A 20,250-nucleotide genomic window follows, 5' to 3' on the forward strand; every position below is an offset into this window, starting at 1 on the left:
CTGGCCCATGGTGTCCACCTGGAAACAGCAAAGACTTGCCCATGGTACCTTTGTCAGCCAAAATGGCAGAGGGTTGCAGGAGGCCGTTGCAGCCGAAAACAGAGCTCGGGAGCCTATTTTCACTGGCAGAGTGCTCAGGTCGCCACAGGTGCTCCTGACATGATTGATGTTGAGCTGGCCATGCCCAGCATGACCACGCCCACCGCAGCCCCCAAGATCAAACACAACCCTGATGCGGCCCTCAATGAAATCGAGTTTCATACCCCTGCCCTATACAATTTCTGACAGATGGCAGTCCAGTCTCTTCTTAAAAGCTTCCAGTGATGAAGCTCCCACAACTTCTAAAGGCAAGCTGTTCCATTGGTTGATTGTTTTCACTGTCAGGAAATTTCTCCTTATTTCTAAGTTGAATCTCTCCTTGATCAGTTTCTATCCATTATTCCTTGTCTAGCCTTCAGGTGCTTTGGAAAATAGGTTGACCCCCTCCACTCTGACAGCCCCTCAAATATTGGAACACTGCTATCATGTCTTCCCTGGTCCTTCTCTTCACTAGACTAGCCATGCCCAGTTCCTGTAACAGTTGTTCATATATTTTAGCCTCTAGTCCCCTAATCATCTTTGTTGCTCTTCTCTGCGCTCATTCTAGAGTCTCAACATCTTTTTTATAGCATGGTGACCAAAACTGGATGCAGCATTCTAGGTGTGTTCTGACTAGAGTGGTGTTTATACCTTACAAGATCTTCATTTACACATTGAGGAAAAAACAAAGTACACGGACTATTGATAGTATTGATATTGGAGGGAAATAAATTTTTCAACAAAAATTAATTAAAGAAGCTTTTGTGGACTATTATACCAAACTATATGCCAAAGAGGAGGTGCAGAATGGACTTATAGAAAAATATTTAAATGATAAAAGAGTTACAAAAATTACTGATCAACAAAAGGAAAGAATGAATTATCCTATAACAGAGGAGGAGATAATAGTAGCAATTAAACAGTTAAAAATAGCCAAAGCTCCTGGCACGGATGGTTTGACCGCAGTGTATTATAAAACTTTGCAAGCTGAAATGGTGGGACAACTTAGAGATTTATTTTGCAATATTCAACAAGGGGGTAAAATACCCCCATCATGGACAACTGCTTATATATCCTTGATACCAAAAGAACAAGTCGGTCCTAAAAAACCAGAGAATTATAGACCAATATCTCTTTTGAATACAGATTATAAAATCTATGCGAAAGTATTAGCCAACAGGTTGATGCCAGTAATCCAAAAGGTGATTCATGATGATCAAGCGGGATTTATCGAGGGCAGACACATGAAGGATAATGTAAGGCAAGTAATAGATTTATTGGAATATCTTGAGAAGAATAAACAGATTCCTGCAGTGCTGGTCTTTCTGGATGCAGAGAAGGCCTTTGATAGAGTGGATTGGAATTTTCTATTAAAGACTTTAAAAAAGATGGATTTTGGGGATCAATTTATACAGGCGATTTCAGCAATTTACCAAGAGCAAAAGGCACAGATCATCGTTAATGGAAGTTTGACAACAGAGTTTAAAATTGAAAAAGGAACAAGACAGGGATGTCCGTTGTCCCCACTTTTATTTATTCTAACACTAGAAGTCTTGCTAAACACAATACGGGACTCTAATATCTTGAAAGGTATAATGATTAGGCAAGAGGATTACAGAATAAAGGCATTTGCAGATGATCTGGTTGTTACCCTATCACAACCAATGGAATCAATAATCCTGATGAAGGACATTATACAAGACTATGGTAAAGTTTCAGGTTTTAGACTGAATCCAAAAAAGACTAAAATGATAGCTAAAAACATGACACAAGATCGTAAACATGAGCTTGAAAGAAGGGCAGGTTTTGAGACTGTACCTAAGGTAAAATATCTAGGAGTTCAGGTTGCAGAATCAAACATGAAATTGTTTCAAAATAACTATGAGGTGTTGTGGCGAGAGGTGCAGAAAGACATGGAGACTTGGAAAAAACTGCAGCTGTCTCTACTTGGAAGAATAGCGGCAGTTAAGATGAACATTTTGCCAAGATTTCTTTTTTTGTTTCAAATGATTCCGGTGCTTAAAAGCGATAAACAATTGAAAGTTTGGCAAACTGGACTCAATAAGTTTGTTTGGAACGAGAAAAAGTCGAGAGTGAAATTGAAAATTATGCAAGATGTTCCAGAAAGAGGAGGTCTTAAACTTCCAAACCTACAGTTATATTATGATGCAGCAGCTTTAACTTTAACAAGTGATTGGTTTGGAAGTAAAAAGGCTGGAATATTGAACGCAGAAAGTTTTGATCTTGAATTTGGATGGCATGCTTACTTATTTTATGATGACAAAGTTGATAAAGTATTTAAAAGTCATATACTCAGAGACTCTTTGATGAGAGTTTGGAAGAAGCATCGACTCAAATGGGATTATAAAATACCGCTATGGCTGGATCTTGGTCATACTTTGTGGAATACAAATATAATGTCACTCGGGGGGGGGGGTTTATACAAAGAGGTTCTTTTTACAGATGCGGGCAGATGGCAGCTGAAGACATTGCAGACACTGTTGGACGAAGGGATTAATTTAACTTGGTTACAATATAATCAATTACAATTGAGATGGAAAGAGGACCAAAAAACTGGTATTATGTTGCACGAGGAAGAATTGGTTAGACATATAAGAGAGAAAGGTCCAATGCATATCAAAAGGCTTTATAATGTTTTGCTAGAAAGGGACTCAGAAACTGAATTAGTTAAAGACTGTATGATTAAGTGGGCACAAAATTTTGAAGAACCAGTGATGTTGGAAACATGGGAAAAAATTTGGGTTCAGAATGTTAAATTTACACAGTCGCAGAACCTGAGGGAAAATTTCTATAAAATGTTTTATAGATGGCATTTAGATCCCAAAAAGTTGTCATGTATGTACCCTAATGTTCAGCCAAAATGTTGGAGATGTGAATGTTTGGATGCTATGTATTATCATGTTTGGTGGACCTGTAGGAAAGTTAAGGCTTTTTGGATAAAAATTTGGTGGGTCATGCAGAATGTTTTGAAGAAAAAAATCCAATTTTCTCCACAACTGTTTTTATTGGGTATAGTTAAGGGTTTTACATTGGGTGAAACAAAATTGATATTGTATATGATAACAGCAGCAAGATTGTTGATAGGTAAATACTGGAAGAATGAAGCTTTGCCCACTATCGAGGAATGGACTTTGAAGATGGCCAGTTTTGCAGAGATGGCGAAGATTTCAGCATATTTAAAAGATTGTTCACAAGAGACTTATGAATGGGAATGGAAAAGGTGGATAGAATATGTTCAGAACAAATATCAAACTAGAAAGTATCAAATAGCTTTTATTTGAAAATAATGTATTAGAAATATTTTAATGTAATGAGGTAAAGAGAAAAATTATACAGGGGAGGGAGGGGTTCAAGTTTACATATAAGTGTTATATTAAGGGTTTTTTATGAGTATGAGTATATTATAGGGAAGTCTGGGGGGAGGGGAGGGTTAGGGAGGGTTAGGGAGGTTGGGAAGTTTGGGGGGGAGGTGGGGGGGGGAAAGGGGTGAAAATGTAATTGTAAAACTTTTGCAATAAAAAAAAAGATCTTCATTGAATCCCTCTGTTATGGAATTTAGGATTGCATTGGATTTTTTGGCTGCCGCCACACATTATTGGCTCCTATTTAGTTGGTTGTCCACTAAGACTCCAAGATCCCTCTCAGAGTTGCTGCTACTAAGCCTGGTTTCACCCAATCTATATGTGTACTTTGGTTTTTCTTCCCAAGACTTTATTTTTCTCTACATTGAATTTCATTTTGTTAGATAGGGCCCAGTGTTCAAATCTATCAAGATCCATCTAGGGTGTTGGCTATTCCTCCCAGTTTAGTATCATCCACATATTTGATAAGTTCCCCTTCTGTTCCCTTATCTAAGTCGTTTACAAAGATATTGAAGAGTACTGGCCTAAGACGTAATGTTGTGGTACCCCAGTGCTTCCTTCCTTCCATGTAGACGAAGTACCATTAAGGACTACTCATTGAATATGGTTTGTCAGCCAGTTACAAATCCATCTGATGGTGATGCTATCTATCCCACTTTTTACTAGCTTACCAAGAAGTAGGTTGTGCTCTACTGTGTCGAATGCCTTGCTGAAGTCTAAGTATACTATGTCCACAGTATTTCGCTGGTGCACTAATTTAGTCACTATGTTGAAGAATGAAACAAGATTGGTTTTGCATGATCTATTTTTAACAAACCCATTGTCAGGTTTCGGTGCTATCTTAAATAAGTTTCATTTTCAAGCGCAAAGTCTCTAACGAATCACTTTTATTTAAGAACAGAAAAAAACCAACATTCCTGACTCAAATTGCAGCCAAACTGGCTCCTCCTTCCAACCCCCTCCTCTTCCACTCTCCAACCCCCAATGTCCCATTGGCCATCATGCAGATCCATCTCTACGTCCCGGCACGTTCTTTTCACAGGAATGTGGCCCCCACCCTCGTCCCCCAGGAAACACTATCTGTTGCATACAGAAAACTAGGTAAAAGTTCATCTCAGCAATAAATCAACACTTCTGGTCTTTGCTTCATCTCGTTCATGTCAGAACTGGAAGAGAGCCTAATTTGGAACGCTGACACCCATGCTGACTTCTAGTTATTACTTTACTTGCTTCTAGATGTTGGCAGATCTGTTCTTTTAATTATCTTTTCCGGTATCTTCCCAGGTATTGATGTTAGGCTGATTGGTCTGTAGTTTCCTGGGTCTGGTTTTGTTTTGTTTTTTTAAAGATAGGAACCACATCAGCTCTTTTCCTGTCCTCTGCTAGTTCCCCGGTGCTTCAGGATTTTTGAAAGATGTGGTATAGTGGTTCTGAGATGACCTCTGCCAGCTCCTTTAGAACTCTGGAATGTAATCAATCAGGTCCAGGTGGTTTGTATTCATTAAGATCAGACAGGTGTTCTCTTACTATTTTTTTGGCTTATTTCAACTTTTATTTCTGGTCTGTCTAGAGGTTTTATGGAATTTACATTTTGATAGCTTTGCGTAGAGTTTTGCAGCTAGGAGTTTTTTCAGCACTTGCCACACCAGCTTTACATGCTCCTCAAGAGTATCGCTGAATATAAGAATGTCATCTAGGTAAACTAGGACTCCTTTATATAGGTGCTCATGTAGCACCTCATTTATCAGCTGCATAAAAACTGTGGGTGGGTGGGGCTTGCAGACCAAATGGCATGACTTTGAATTGGAAGCTGCCAAGCGGACAGTTAAAGGACGTCTTCCATTCATTTCCTTCTTTAATCCGTATGCAGTAATAGGCTTCTCTCAAGTCCAGTTTGGTGAACACCTTGCCCTTGGCTAAGTGATTTAGCATATTCTTCATGAGGGGGAGGAGGTAGGTGTGCTCCACGCACATGGCATTAATGTCACAAAAATCCATGCAAAGGCGATCATTGTCTCCTTTACTTGCTCACTTTCAAGTTTAATAGTTAATAGTTAACAATATAATTTCTTTATCAGTTTATCATCCGTTCCAGTTAATATCTGATTTAATTCTGTTAACTCTATTAAATACATTTTAGCATCTTTCTCGTAATGGGATTGTATCTGCATATGTGGCCACCATGCAATATCTATCCCTTGGTTATTAAGTTCCTGTTTAGTTTTTAATTCCCCTTTGTCATTCATAATATCTTTATATCTTAAGATTTTTTTTTCATATTAATAACATTAGGATGTACCAATGCCTCCATAGTGGAAAGCCAAAGTGGTATTTTCAAATAGTGTTGTTCTTTTATTTTAAACCAGACTAATAGCAATGCATTCCTAACATAGTGTCTCTGAAAATAATTATATATCTTGTTCTTCCCATACCATAAGAAGGTGTGCCAGCCTAGTTGGAAGTCATGCCCTGCAAATGTTAATAATCTTGTGTGTCTCAAGCTGATCCATTCTTTCACCCATGTGACTACTGAGGCCTGGTAGTACAAAGTCCCCTCTTTTTTTGGTTTCCTGCAACATTTTTAAGCCTATTCTTCCTTTTTTTCCTAAGCAAACGTATCTTAATATTATTTTATTTAGTTCTTCAAAATATTTTTCTCCAATTTTATTGGTATTGGTATTGTCTTGGCAAAATGTTCATTTTTATAGTAGCTATTCTTCCTGATATGTTTATGTTTTATTTGATTTGTATACCGCCCTACTCCCGAAGGACTCAGGGCGGTGAACAGCCACAAGATAAAAACACTATAATACAAAAATTAAAACAAAATAAAACCAGATTAAATATAATATGATAGTGACAGCTGTAAATCTTTCAATTTTTCCAGGTCAATTTGCCTGTTTTTGGAGTTTTGACAGCTATTCACACACACACACACACACACACACACACACACACACACACACACACACACACACACACAAACTTATGACCAGTTACAACATCCTACACAGTCATATGACTGAGGTTTTCTATGTTTTTTGCCAGTTTCCAATAATTCCTTCTGGTTTCTGGTTAAAAATGCCCATTGGGAAAAATGGACTTGTTTATTATTTATTTATTTATTAGTCCAATTTATATGCCGCCCTTCTCCGTAGACTCAGGACGGCTTACAATGCATTATAGCAATAGCCTGCATACTTTTTTGTATATACCTGCTTTATTAGGGCTTTCGGCCCCCCCAAGTGGTGTTGTTCTATACAAAGTTGGCTTATTGCCCCCACAATCCGGGTCCTCAATTTACCTACCTCGAAAGGATGGAAGGCTGAGTCAACCTTGAGCCTGGTGAGATTCGAACTTGCACTAATTGCAGGCAGCTGGCAGCTAAGTGCTAGCACTTAACAGCACTTTAGTCCGCTGCACCACCGAGGCTCTTTAACAACCAGTGTTCACTTAATGACCACAAGGTTCACTTAATGACCATGGTGTTTGCCTAACCCAGGCGTCTGCAACTTTAAACATTCAAAGAGCCATTTTTCTATTTTCTTTTAAATAGATCTCTCTCTCTCTGTCTCTCTCTTTTCCCCCTCTCTCCCTCTCTCATCTCTTTCTTTATCCCTCCCTTTCATTTCTTTCTCCCTCTGTCTCTCTCTGTCTCCTCTCTCTTTTTCTCATTTTTCTCTCATCTCTTTCTTTCTTTCTCCCTATCTCTCTTTCTCATCTCTCTCTCTCATCTCATCTCTCTCCTCTTTTTCTTTCATTTATCTCATCTCTCTTTCTTTCTCCCTATCTCTCTCTTTCTCATCTCTCTCTCTCTCATCTCTTTCTCTTTCTTTCTCCCTCTCTGTTTCTCATCTCTCCCTCTTTCTCTGTCTCATCTCCTTTCACTCATCTCTCATTCTCATTTCGCTCTCTCATTCTCTGTGTCTCTCTCTTTGCCCCCCTCTCACTGTGTGTCCCTTATCTCTCTCTCTTTCCCTCTCTCCCTCTCTCCCTCCCTCTCTCTGGGTGGGGGAGAAGGAACCACTGAACAGGTGCTGGGCAGTGGGAATCTGATGTCTGGAGGACGACGAGCCATGTACTGAAGACCATATGGGGGCAATCCTGCAAAAATAACACATCTCTCTTGTCGCTTGTGAGTGCTTCTGGTTAGGAGGAAGAGAAGCACGGTGGGAGGAGGCTTGGGTATCAGAGGGGCAGTGAGTGCTTCGTGGCTCCTAAGGGGGGTTGAGCCTCCCTGCTCACATCTTTGCCTGAGGGCATTGCTGGCAGCCGCTTCCTGTGTTTCAGGAGGTCCGTGCTCTTCCCGGTGGTGCTCGGCCTCCTTGATGCATGGAGGCAGGAAGCGGCAATCACAACACAGGTTTCATTCGCTGCCTGCAAGCTCCGGGCAGCAAGCAGCTGAGCGAGCAAGCCAGCAATCTGCCAGATGTCTCTAATCTGCAGTTTACTCGTGATCACCATTGGCCTTTTTCCCTGCCTTTCCTGGCCAATGGTGCTCATGAGTAAACTGCAGTTAGGAATCTCAAATATGGCCAGGAATGAATGTTTGTGTGGTAGCTACTGGCTGGAGCTACTAAACAGGTGGCCAAACTAAGTGCCTGAAGGACCCCATCCCATCACTGGGAGTCCAGGCGATGTGATTGGCAAGGGGCTGGGCTCCTCGAGAGACGGAGTTTGCAGGGGGCTGATCTACCGCTGGCTACAACACAATGTTCATTCTCACCCATATTTGAGATTCCTAGCTAGGGCTGACTTTGGCAACTTCTCTCCACAGGAGTGCTTCCTGGATGTGGCTTACAGCTCTGAGCCCAAAGCAGCAGGAGGCGTGGGCTGTTTTGGCACCAACAGCTTTGGGCTCTTAGCGGTCTGCAGAGAACACATTCGAATTGGCGCTGTGACCAGGGTCCCAGGAGGGTGCGGGTGAAGACTTTTACGGCTTGCTTTCTGCCTTGCAGAAGCATAGATGGGTGGGAGGCCCGAGAGCACACAGACCCTAGTGCAGCGCTCTCTCTCGGGCTGCCCACCCACCCCCTTGTTCACCTCACAAGTCCAGCTGGTGATCTCCCATGCACTTCCCTTGCAGGCAGGCTGGCTTCAGGAAACCTGGGAAGGGCTCCGGTACTGCAATCTCCCATGTGCTTCCCTCGCAGACCAGGCCGGCTTTGGGAAACACACAGGAAGGGCTCCGCTACTACAATCTGCCATATGCTTCTCTTGCAGGCAGGCCAGCTTTGGGAAACATGGGAAGGGCTCTGGTGCTGCAATCTCCTGCGTGCTTCCCTTGCAGGCCAGGCCAGCTTTGAGAAACACACAGGAAGGACTCCAGCTGACTTGGGATGGAAACACGGAGAAGCAACTGCCTTTTGTCTCCGACTTCTGTTTGCAAGTGAAGGAAGAGGCAGAGGCGGCAGCAGCAATGGCAATGGAAGGGGCCAACCACTTCGCTGCCGGCATGGTTACCCAGCCTCCCTTCACCTGGCTCTCCTTTAGCAGCCCTGACCTTAGCCCCACTTCCTCCCCCACCACCGCCTGCTTACCTTCTGTGGCACCTGGTCCAGAGTCTGGAAGGCAAGCTGACTGGAGTTTTCAGCAGCCCCCAGCCAGCTGCCACTGCTGGAAAGCGGCTGGCAAAGAAGCCTCCGAAAAGGCTTCTTTGCCAGCCGCTTTCTCCGTAGGCCACAGAAAAGTACTGGTGGAAAAAGCTGCTGCCGTTGTCGCCATGTTCTTCATGTATGCACATCCTGTTGGACTTGCAAGGCAGTGGGATGCACAAAGAACATGGTGGCAATGAACATGGTGGCTGGGGCGAGCGAGCGGTGACCGGGAGACCAGTTCGAGGGTGTGGCCAGCCGGCCATCGTTACCAGTTTGATGACCTTGGCCAAATTTCCGCCAATGGTTTGCCCGAACTGGTGCGAACTGGTAGCAACCCATCACTGATACACACACACACACACACACACACACACACACACATATATATGTCAGATGTATCAGACTTCTCTAACCTTGTGTCTTTTGGTTGTATTGGGACTGTAGCTTCCTGTATGTGGGCTGAATTTCTGAATTGCACTTTAACCTCAGTTGCAGAAACACATGGGAAACACCAGGTCAGAGTAGAAAGGAAAGACAAAAAAAAAATTCATTATTTATATGCTTTTATAGATTTATATATACAGATACAGCAGCAGTCCCCAATTTTTCCAGCTTTGCAGACTGACAGAGGCGGTGGAGGTGGTGGCAGGGAGGGGAGAAGGGATGGTTCTGCGCAAGCAGAGGGCGAGCACATTCACACAGTAGCTCTATTTATACCCACCATTCCCATCTCTTGCATGGTCTGGTACAGGCCATGGCACCGGATTGGGGACACCTGTGATACAGAATCTACAAAGTTCTGTAAGTCACTTCAGCATGTTCTACATTGGTGAATATATCTGTCAATTAATAGGAAAATACTTTTTCAGTATCTTAAGCATTACTTATAACAGAGAATATTATCATCCCTGCAAATTTATATCCCAGTGGTCAGAATCCATAGTAAAAACTCTACAACCCTTAGAAATCATAGAAATCACTTAATGGAAATATTTGAAAAATATTTCTCAATTATTTATGGTTTTCATTGCAATTGTCATTATAATGAAAAAAGTTTAATTTTACCATAGTTTTTAAAATAAAATTATAAGGACTATCAAACCTGTTCCTACTATGATCGGATTTTCCTGTGATCAGGAAAAAGGCTTTCATCACTACTTCTACCATACAGTTGTATATACCAGTAATTAAGTGGCTTAAGTAGGATTTATGTCCCTATAAATCAAAAAGTATATTTATTTTCACTATCTACTAACATTGCTGAATATTCTTTTTTGAATTTTGTTAAATGATTCCATTCAAAGTTGCAGTTGTGGCTATTTTAAGCAAACTAAATAATTTGAAAATAAAAATGTGTAATCCTATCGACAGCTCAGTTCAAGAAATTATAACCACTGTGTATTTTAACACCAAGATGTATTTTAAAGCTATATTTTGCTCAATGTATTCTAATGTTCTCTAACAAATATAACAGTAACTACTGGTAATACTTGCTACCAATTGAGTTACATAGCTTCACTTTTCCTCTGTATTTTATTCAACAGATTGGTAATTATTCTCTTTCTGATATACTTATGTCACCATATAGTCAATATTATTGTATTATTCTTCTGTTGGAATTTTTTGAATGGAAATAACTCTTCCAAACTTGAACTTTTTTGTGACACGTAGAATATTTTTTTTTAAGTGTTTTTAAGTGTTTTGTTTATTGTTTTTAATTAATGGGGCCAAATTTATATATGTATATTTTAACTGTATTTTAATATTTGTATTTGATGTTTTTACTTGGCTGTTCACCGCCCTGAGTCCTCAGGGAGAAGGGCGGTATACAAATTCAAAATAAAATAAAATAAAAATAAATATAACATATTGTCTAAATACAGTATTTCTTTACTATCATATAATTAAATATGAAATAGCATTAATTATTATTGACCTAGTATTGATATTGAGAGGTATGCTGTTTTTCAGATTTATTCATATTTTATTTAATTTATTAAATTTGTTTGCTTCCCATCTCATTTCAAAGCAACTTACAGCTTTAAAAGCATTAAAACCATAAAAGATGAGCCCTGATTTTGCAGCGGTTAGAATGCAGTAATTGCAGGCTAACTCTGCCCACAGCTAGGAGTTTGATCCTGACCAGTTCAAGATTGAGTCAGTCTTCCATCCTTCCGAAGTCAGTAAAATGACTCATGCTTTAGTGAACTAGGTCTTTTAGAGGCAGTATTTTTTTTCTCTTTTTTTGGAAAGGACAGCATGCTTTCAGAAGTGTCAGTTCAGCAAGGCAAAGGACTAGCATCAACAAAGATTAAACTGCAATGAAGGTATTTTGAAAACTGCAAATTCTTTTGTAGACATAATATAACAAAGGCATTCAGGCTATTATACGATTCTTGCTCTTGTCCCTTACTGATATAAGTGAAACGAAGGACATTATTTCCATGCAGGAGAGAGATAATGGTTAATGTATTTGCTGTACTCTGCAAGCTGGTATACCACAGTGATACCACAGGCCAAGCTAAAAATTATAAGCATCCTAGTTTGAGTCTTATCTCTATGACGAATTCTATGGGTGACTATAAGCAATTTATTCTCTCTTGTGTGTTTATATGTATGTACGTGTGTGTGTGTGTGTGTGTGTGTGTGTGTGTGTGTGTGTGTGCGTGTATCCTGTACTGCAGTCCCCAATTCCCTTGTAACCTTGGCTCTTTTGGCTCATAATGAGGATTTCTCTCCCCCTCTTCTCTTCAGTTGTGAACAGATTTTTAGAAGCCACTTCCTCCAGTTCACAAGAGGGTTCCATTTGTGGAGTTAGGTTAATCCAAGCAGGAGGGTCTTCTCCATTCCAGATGTCACAATGAAACTCAATGTCTCTTTGTGGCTCCCTATTCACATTTCCACAGGTTCAGTTATGAAGTGAGCTGCCCCCTTCCCCCAGCCACTGACCCATCCAGCTGGCAAAAGGCTATGGGTACCCTCAGTCTCTTCAGTCTCAGTCTCTCTACCACCTCAGGGCTAATCACACATCTGGTGTATGCCAACTCCAAAATGGCTTACATCTTCTCCTGGGTGCCTGAAGAAGGCACCCTTAGCTCCACTGGGATAGTCATGGGATCACAAGCTGACTTACCAGGGGGTCATCATCAGAGTTCCTAAGAAGGGCAGGAGGGGCAAACTCAATGATCTCCACCCCCTTCAAGGCTGTTTCATGGTGCCTTGGCAGCTGCTTCTCAGGCTTCTTGCCCCCAGCAGCCCCAGGTTTGGGGTCTGGTTTGGCTGAAAGGCAATCAGCTGCTCAGGGTCCCTCCTTCCCACACTTGTTTTGGATCTCAGTTTGGGTGCTGGCCCACCTTTGGCAGCTTTGGGGGGCTCTTTATGAGCAGGAGGCGAGGACTTCCTCTAGCTGCAGTTGCCATGGTGCCAGTCCCTGGCCACATCGATTTCTACCTTATCTGCCAACACATACCAATGCTAGAGTTCTTGAGGGGCCCCTCAGGAGATGGAGCGGTGATAGACTTCATCGTTAAGCCTATCCTTGTAACATTCCATCAGGACTTCCACAGACCAGGAGGTCATATGACAGGCCAGCTCACAGAACTCCTGGGTGTATTCTGCCACTATGTAATGGTCTTCATTCAGGTCCTAGTCTTGCATTCAGCTAGGGGGTCCTCGAACTGCCAGCAAAATGCCACCCTAAATTAGCTGTAGATCCTTAGTTGGGGTGCATTGTCATTATCATTGTCATTGTGAAGAATAACCATCCACTCTGCTGCAGCTCCTTCCAAGGCCATGGTGACACATCTCACTCTGGCTGGCTCAGATCTCAAGTCATCTCCATAATCCAGAGCCTCAGTGGTGCAACGGACTAAGTGCTGTTAAGTGCTAGCACTTAGCTACCAGCTGCCTAGAATTAGTGCGAGTTCAAATCTCACCAGACTCAAGGTTGATTCAGCCTTCCATCCTATCGAGGTAGGTAAATTGAGGACCCGGATTGTGGGGGCAATAAGCCAGCTTTGTATAGAACAACACCACTTGGGGGGGGGCGAAAGCCCTAATAAGCAGGTATACTGTATACATAAAAGTATGCAGGTTATTGCTATAATGCATTGTAAGCCACCCTGAGTCTATGGAGAAGGGCGGCATATAAACTGGACAAACAAACAAACAAACAAACAAACAAACAAATAAATAAATAAATAATCCTGCATGTGATTCCAGACTTGGGCTAAGAAGAATCCCAGAGCTTTGGGATCCCTTCAGTATTTTAGTCCCAGCTAAGGTACCCAGTGGAGGAACCTTAGGAATTAAGCACCTCCAGGGATTGTTCCCCTGTCAGGGTGGGGCTAAGCCACTGCAGCAGCTGCTGGCTGAGCAGCTGCAGCTGTCCCCTGTGGAGCAACGGAGGCCATTGCTGCGACTGTGGAAGTGGCTGCTCTCCCTGCTGCCTGGCTGGTCTCTCCTTATGATGGCTGGGCAGGCTTCTGGGCAAGGGTTTCCCGAGCTCTCTGACTCTCTATCGCCTCATGCAGCAGTTGCAATGCATGGCTCAGAGGTCCTCTTTGTTAAAATCAGGCAGGGTGAAGTCACTATGCTGCCCTCTGGTGAAGGTCATCCCCAGTGGGTACTCAGGGTCTTCCAGCCATACTAAGCTTAGCAACCATCTGGCTCTGACTGGCTCCTCATCAAGTTGCAGCTCCTCCAGTCACTCCATCTTATCTCAACTCTGGTGTGGCCGAGGAGAGGTTGATCCCAGGGCTCCGGATCTCTTCCTGGTTGTTCCCATGGGTTGACTTTGAGTGCTCAGCCCCCACAATAGACTAGGGTCTCTGAGTTGGTTGATAAATCAGGCCTGCCTCCATTCACAACTCAAGGAAGAAAAACCCCAACTCCATTGAATTAGTGAAGAGGTACTTTTACTAAGTTTGAAATGATAGCAGTCATGAAATGATAGTAAAAGCAAGGCAAGATCTGATTCAAAACATGTGAAGGTTACACATTGAAAGTCACCCCAAATCCCTCCCCCTAGGGTCCAGCACTGAGAGTCCAATCAACATCCAGTATAATGTGGGAAAGCTCTTCTTCAGGTATTTTGTGCATCTGGAGTCTCCGGACGGTTGATCTTGACAGAGTATAAAAAACTCCACTCAGCAGTGCCATAATTCATGAATACAAACCTCCCTTCCAGTTCTCATGGGACTGCTACATACCAGCTCACTTCCCCATCTCAAATGCCCAAGCCCCCCCTCCCCATTTCTATGGCAGCTGATAGCAAGCACACTGAAGATACCCATGCTTTAGAATCCACGGCTGACAATGGCAAAGAAATAAAAGTAAAGAATAAGTATGTATGTATGTATGTATGTATGTATATGTGTATGTGTATGTGTATGTATAAGTATACGTATACGTATACATGTGTGTGTGTGTGTGTGTGTATGTGTATGTGTATGTGTATATATATATATATATATATATATATATATATATATATATATATATATATATATATATATATATATATATATATATATATATATATATATATATATATATATATATATATATATATATATATATATATATGTTTTCTCAGGTTTTCGCGGGTGTTTGTATGTAGGTCTTTGGTTATTCGGGTCTTCTCCCACGTAAAATTGGAAGTGTCTTGGCGACGTTTCGACGAAGTCTCATTCGTCATCTTCAGGCTGGTGTTCTCGGCTTCGTGCTTCCAGGAGCAAGCACGAAGCCGAGAACACCAGCCTGAAAATGACAAATGAGACTTCGTCGAAACGTCGCCAAGACACTTCCAATTTTACGTGGGAGAAGACCCGAATAACCAAAGACCTACATATATATATATATATATATGCATATTCTTTCTAGCCAGGTTTTACCTACGTAAACTAAGTTCATTGTTGACAAACTGAGAAAAAAAAAAAAAGCCCTGAAGCTTGTGAATGAGATTTCACACAACCAGAGCTGCAGAACAACTTAGTTTACGTAGGTAAAACCTGGCTAGAAAGAATATGCACATAAAAGCCTACGAAAAAGAAAAAGACATATATATATGTCTTATAAAGATATAGATATAATTAGATATAATTATATTATATAGATATAATATAGATATAAAAGATATAATTTATATCTTTTCAACCTCAAAAACTGAAGTCAATAATATGCAAATAAAATGTAATAATATAATAATGTCATAGCACCAATAAAATCTTACAGTATCCTTATTTTAGCAGATGATTGCCAACAATAACATAAGGACAATTGATGGAATGAATGTAGAGTTGTTCTGTTAGCAGTATATTTAGAATCTAGGTGAATGTTCACGGAATGTGATAGTGTTATAGTTCAATTATTACTAGGAGTTTATGATTGGGCAATTGTTATAAACATATTTTTTTCAGAAATAGAATCAAGTTAGTTAAAATTTAGGTCAAAATTTGTTAAGGTGTACATTAGAAGTCATCATAAGGATTACAATCTGGATTAATTTTGATAGATAGTAATAGCATTATGATTTGCCATTGAGTGTTGAGCAAGAGTATTGTGCTCTATTTTTATGTATATTAGCTTGAGTAAAATTAGTTTTCAGCTTTGTTGAACTCTAGGCTAAGGGTTAATTTTGAAATCTTATGATTTCACAGCAGCATGATTGAAAATCTACCATTTTTGTATATGGATCAGTACTGTATACATGAACAAATGAGTTTGGCTTCAATTACATTGCTGCTACCACCATCTTATATTTTTTATCATCCATGAATGCTTTATCCTCTTTAAAATATTTCCCATCACAAGTAAATAACATTTATATCATTGACCAATATAATGATTAGTAAGTTAATTTATAACTATTATCAGATGAGAGTATGGTATCTCAAGTCAGGCCACAGTTAGAGCTAATCTTATAATCAATATTATAATTTAGCAACTTGTGTTGAAATTAAATTAGTTTTAGCTGTTCAAAAATTTCTATATGTGGAGCAATACATGGGCTTATATGGTCATAAGGCAGCATTAGAACAAAAAACAATTACCTGTGCAAATGATCCATAGAAAGTTTTAAAATACTGACCAATAAGTGTGTTTTATCTGCATGGCAGTTCAAATTTCCAACAGATTAAGTGATGTTTTGCATTTGGTATATATATTTTAAATCTTTTCTACGTAATCTTCTATAGTGCACCAAATATCATAAGGGAAACATATCTGAAAATAATTCATGCTTGTAAAAAAACTCACTATTGATAAATTTGGTATTTAAAGACAAAAAAAAAAGATTATATCATGTATATTTACTGTGCCATCATTCTTGATCTGTAATGAAGCAGAAGGGGATTGCTTTCTAGTTTAATTAGATTATTTGGTACCTTGCAGGATCTTCAGGATGACATTGGGAGGCAGCAAACTATTGTCAGAACTTTGAACATAGTTGGAGATGAGATTATTGAGCAATCATCAGCAACAGATGCCAGCATTTTAAGAGAAAAATTGGACAGCTTGAATTTCCGATGGAAGGAAGTCTGCAGGCAGTTGGCAGAGAGAAAAAAGAGGTAGAGTAATAACAGTTTTATTTTATTTTTGGTATTTCATAACATATTCCAATAATGATTACTGTGAATGAGGTCTAATTTTATGTGTGGATGGATGACACACTGCTGAGGAGACAATTGAAAGTACTAAGAAGTGGCTTTAGGATAAGGTGACCAGATTTTAACATTGGTAAAGAGGGACATTGTGGGTGTGGCTTATTTTATGGGCGTGGCTAGCTGGTCATGTGACTGGGTGGGCGTGGCTAGCTGGTCATGTGACCGGGTGGCCATGGCTATGTGTATAGGGTAAGGTGAACAGATTTTAACATTGGTAAGAAGGACACCATTGTGGGCGTAGCTTATTGTGTGGGCGTGGCTTAGAGGCCATGTGACTGGGCAGGCGTGGCTAGCTGGTCATGTGACTGGGTGGCCATGGCTATGTGTATAGGGACTACTCAGAGGGCTGAAAAGTCATTTCTGACAGGTCCTCACACTTTTGACTGGTCCTCACACTTATGACCATCCTCACATTTATGCCCGTGCAGCATTCTTAACAACCATGTCACTCATTTCACAACTGCTTCTCTTCACCATGGTGACAAGATAGGGCAAAAACGTAAAATGTGAGGACAGTCATAAGTTCGAGGACTGGTCAAAAGTGCGAGGACCAGTCAAAAATAACTTTTTCAGCCCTCCGAGTAGTCCATATGCACAAAAGGACTAACCAGAGGGCTGAAAAAAGTCATTTCTGACAGGTCCTCGCACTTTTGACTGGTCCTCACACTTATGACCATCCTCACATTTATGCCCGTGCAGCATTCTTAACAACCATGTCACTCATTTCACAACTGCTTCTCTTCACCATGGTGACAAGATAGGGCAAAAACGTAAAATGTGAGGACAGTCGTAAGTTCGAGGACTGGTCAAAAGTGTGAGGACCAGTCAAAAATAACTTTTTCAGCCCTCTGAGTAGTCCATATGCATTAAAGGATACAGCAATAGAGAGGGATGAAGGAATGGAAATTAGAGTAGGAGTGAGGGTAAGAGAGGGAGGAAGAGAGGAGGAGAAGGAGAATGTCTAGCTTCCTAACTGCGTGTCCAGGAGACGTCGGATAAACATACGCTGCCCAGTCTTAGTTGCTGTAAGCGGTTTATTTCAAACGGTCGCTAGCACCGTCAGTAGCGAAGAAAACAATTAATGCAAAAGGCATACAAAGTCGGCGTTGGGAGCAGCCGCCTTCCAACGCCTTTTAAACCCACGCGCCCAATGATTACATTGGCTGACACGCCCTTCCGGAGCACCCGGCCCCTGCATGAGTCAGCGATTGCAGCAAAGCAGTTAAACAGAATCCTAGCTCCGACCGCAGCGTGACCGGCCGCCTACTAATTATGCTAAACACCCACCACCACCTGTGTAAACAACCACCCCGCCCGACGCCCCGTCCGCCGATCCAAGTAGGTATAACAGCGGGGTCAACTTCATATGCATAGCGCCAGGATCCGCAGCTCCCCCTATCCCGCTGAATGGCGAGGGGATCTCGACAGGCGGCTCCCCCTACCAGGTGTCCTCCTGGAAGATATAATAATACACCGTTAATATGGTATTAGGGTTTCATATCTGTACCCCAAGGCCCTGGTTTATGTGGATATTTATGATGGAACTGATTAACCAACCGGTCAGCCTGCAAATTCGTAGCCCTAACCCATGATGATTCCTCAAACGGATAACCCTTCCACTTGATTAAATACTTTAGGACTCCCCTACTGAGCTTTGAGTCTAATACATCCTCAATCTCATAATGATCCCCTTCTACCGGGCCTGGCCTTAGCGTCTGGTTGCTAATGACATCTAGTGGTTTTAACAAACTACTATGAAACACGGGGTGGACCTTCCCCAGCAATGGCGGTAGTTTTAATTCCACTGTAACGGGGTTAATCACTTTTACCACAGGGAAGGGTCCTAAATATTTGGGCCCCAATTTACGACTCGGTATTCGTAGTTTGAGATATTTTGTAGACAAGTAAACTAAATCCCCAACTACAAATGGTTTGTGGTCTGCTCTTCTTTTGTTGGCTTGGTATTTATAGACTTTGGTTGCTTTGTCCAACGCCTCTTTTATTTGGGGCCAAAGACTTCGAACATGAGCAGCCCAACTATCTGGTGACACCTTATCTGGGTTCTGGAGAGCTAACTCAGGGATCGCAGGAAGGTTTTTTCCTGAAACAGCCTGAAATGGTGTAATACCCGTACTGCCGTGAACAGCATTATTATATGCCACTTCTGCAAAGGGGAGTAACTCAGACCAATCCGATTGCTGATATGATACGTAACAACGTAAATACCTTTCCACCATGGCGTTTGTTCTTTCTACTGCTCCATTGGTGCTAGGATGGAAACCCGAACTCAGACCCTGTGACGAGCCTATCATTTTCATGAAACTACGCCAAAACACCGAGGTGAATTGTACACCTCTGTCGGAAATAATGCATCGGGGTGCTCCATGCAGCCGATATACGTGCCATATAAACAATTTTGCCAGCTTTCGAGCTGATGGTAAGCCATGACACGGAATAAAATGAGCCTGCTTGGAAAATAGATCAACCACGGTCCATATCACCGTATTGCCATTGCTCTCTGGGAGATCTACAATAAAATCCATTCCGATCTCCTCCCAGGGACTATTTGGTTCTGCCACCGACTGTAAAAGCCCAAGAGGCTTTCCTGGTCGAGGTTTAGCCATTGCACATACTTTACACCCCTTTACATACTGTTCGACCTCTTTCCTGATACGTGGCCACCAAAATTGGCGTCGTACTAGGTGTAACGTTTTAAGAAATCCGAAGTGTCCTGCCGTTTTCGCATCGTGACATTTATTTAATACTGACTGCCTTAATGCTTCAGGAACATATAATTTGGTCCCTACCCAAGCTAAACCATCTCGACATGTTACCCTAGTGTCGTGGGTTTTCAACCAGGTATCCGTAGCCACCTCTCGACGTAGCTCATTTTCCCATGAGGACAAAGATCTGGTACGTGCAGTTTGGGCCCACTGTTGCTTATCAGGGATCATGGCTTGTACGACTTCTTCCCTTTTACTGTCAAACTGTGGGAGTCATGATAACGCATCCGCTAGGAAGTTCTTCCCTCCCGGCACATACTTAAGTTCAAAATTGAATCTTTGGAAATACTGCGCCCAACGTACTTGTTTAGGCGACAAGCGTCTGGGGCTTTGGAGTGCTTCGAGATTTTTATGGTCCGTCCATACTTCGAATCTGGTACCAGTGCCCTCCAACAAATGCCTCCAGGTAAGTAGCGCCCACCTTACAGCGAAGGCCTCTTTCTCCCAAATAGCCCACCTTCGTTCTGTTAATGTCAGTTTGCGGGACGTATAAGCGCACGGGTGTAACACCCCGTCACTGGTTCTCTGCAATAACACAGCGCCCACGGCCACGTCGCTAGCGTCGGCTTGTACAACAAACGGCAAGGTCGAATCAGGATGCCGTAAGATTGGTGATTGCGAGAACAGGGTTTTTAAACTTTCAAAAGCCTTTTGACAATCCGGAGTCCACACTAATAGCTGTCCTGGTCTTGCTCTCAGGCCCGGGCCTTTCGTACGGAGCAAATCTGTCAAAGGGAGAGCTATC

At 41.7% G+C, this 20,250-nt stretch overlaps 1 protein-coding gene across 4 annotated transcripts in view; it reads left to right on the forward strand.

Annotated features, from left to right (window-relative positions):
* The window catches only part of DMD (dystrophin), a 2,041,544-nt gene that overhangs the window by 1,158,778 nt on the left and 862,516 nt on the right, over positions 1-20,250 (forward strand). For all 4 annotated transcript variants that reach the window (XM_087871305.1, XM_087871306.1, XM_087871307.1 and 1 more), the window contains one exon: positions 16,451-16,626. In XM_087871305.1, coding sequence (XP_087727431.1) covers positions 16,451-16,626 — 176 coding nt within the window. The remainder of the gene's footprint in view (positions 1-16,450; positions 16,627-20,250) is intronic.

This window comes from Pantherophis guttatus, chromosome 5, assembly GCF_059756535.1.
Source record: "Pantherophis guttatus breed Tessera chromosome 5, ASM5975653v1, whole genome shotgun sequence".
Taxonomy (NCBI): Eukaryota; Metazoa; Chordata; class Lepidosauria; order Squamata; family Colubridae; genus Pantherophis; species Pantherophis guttatus.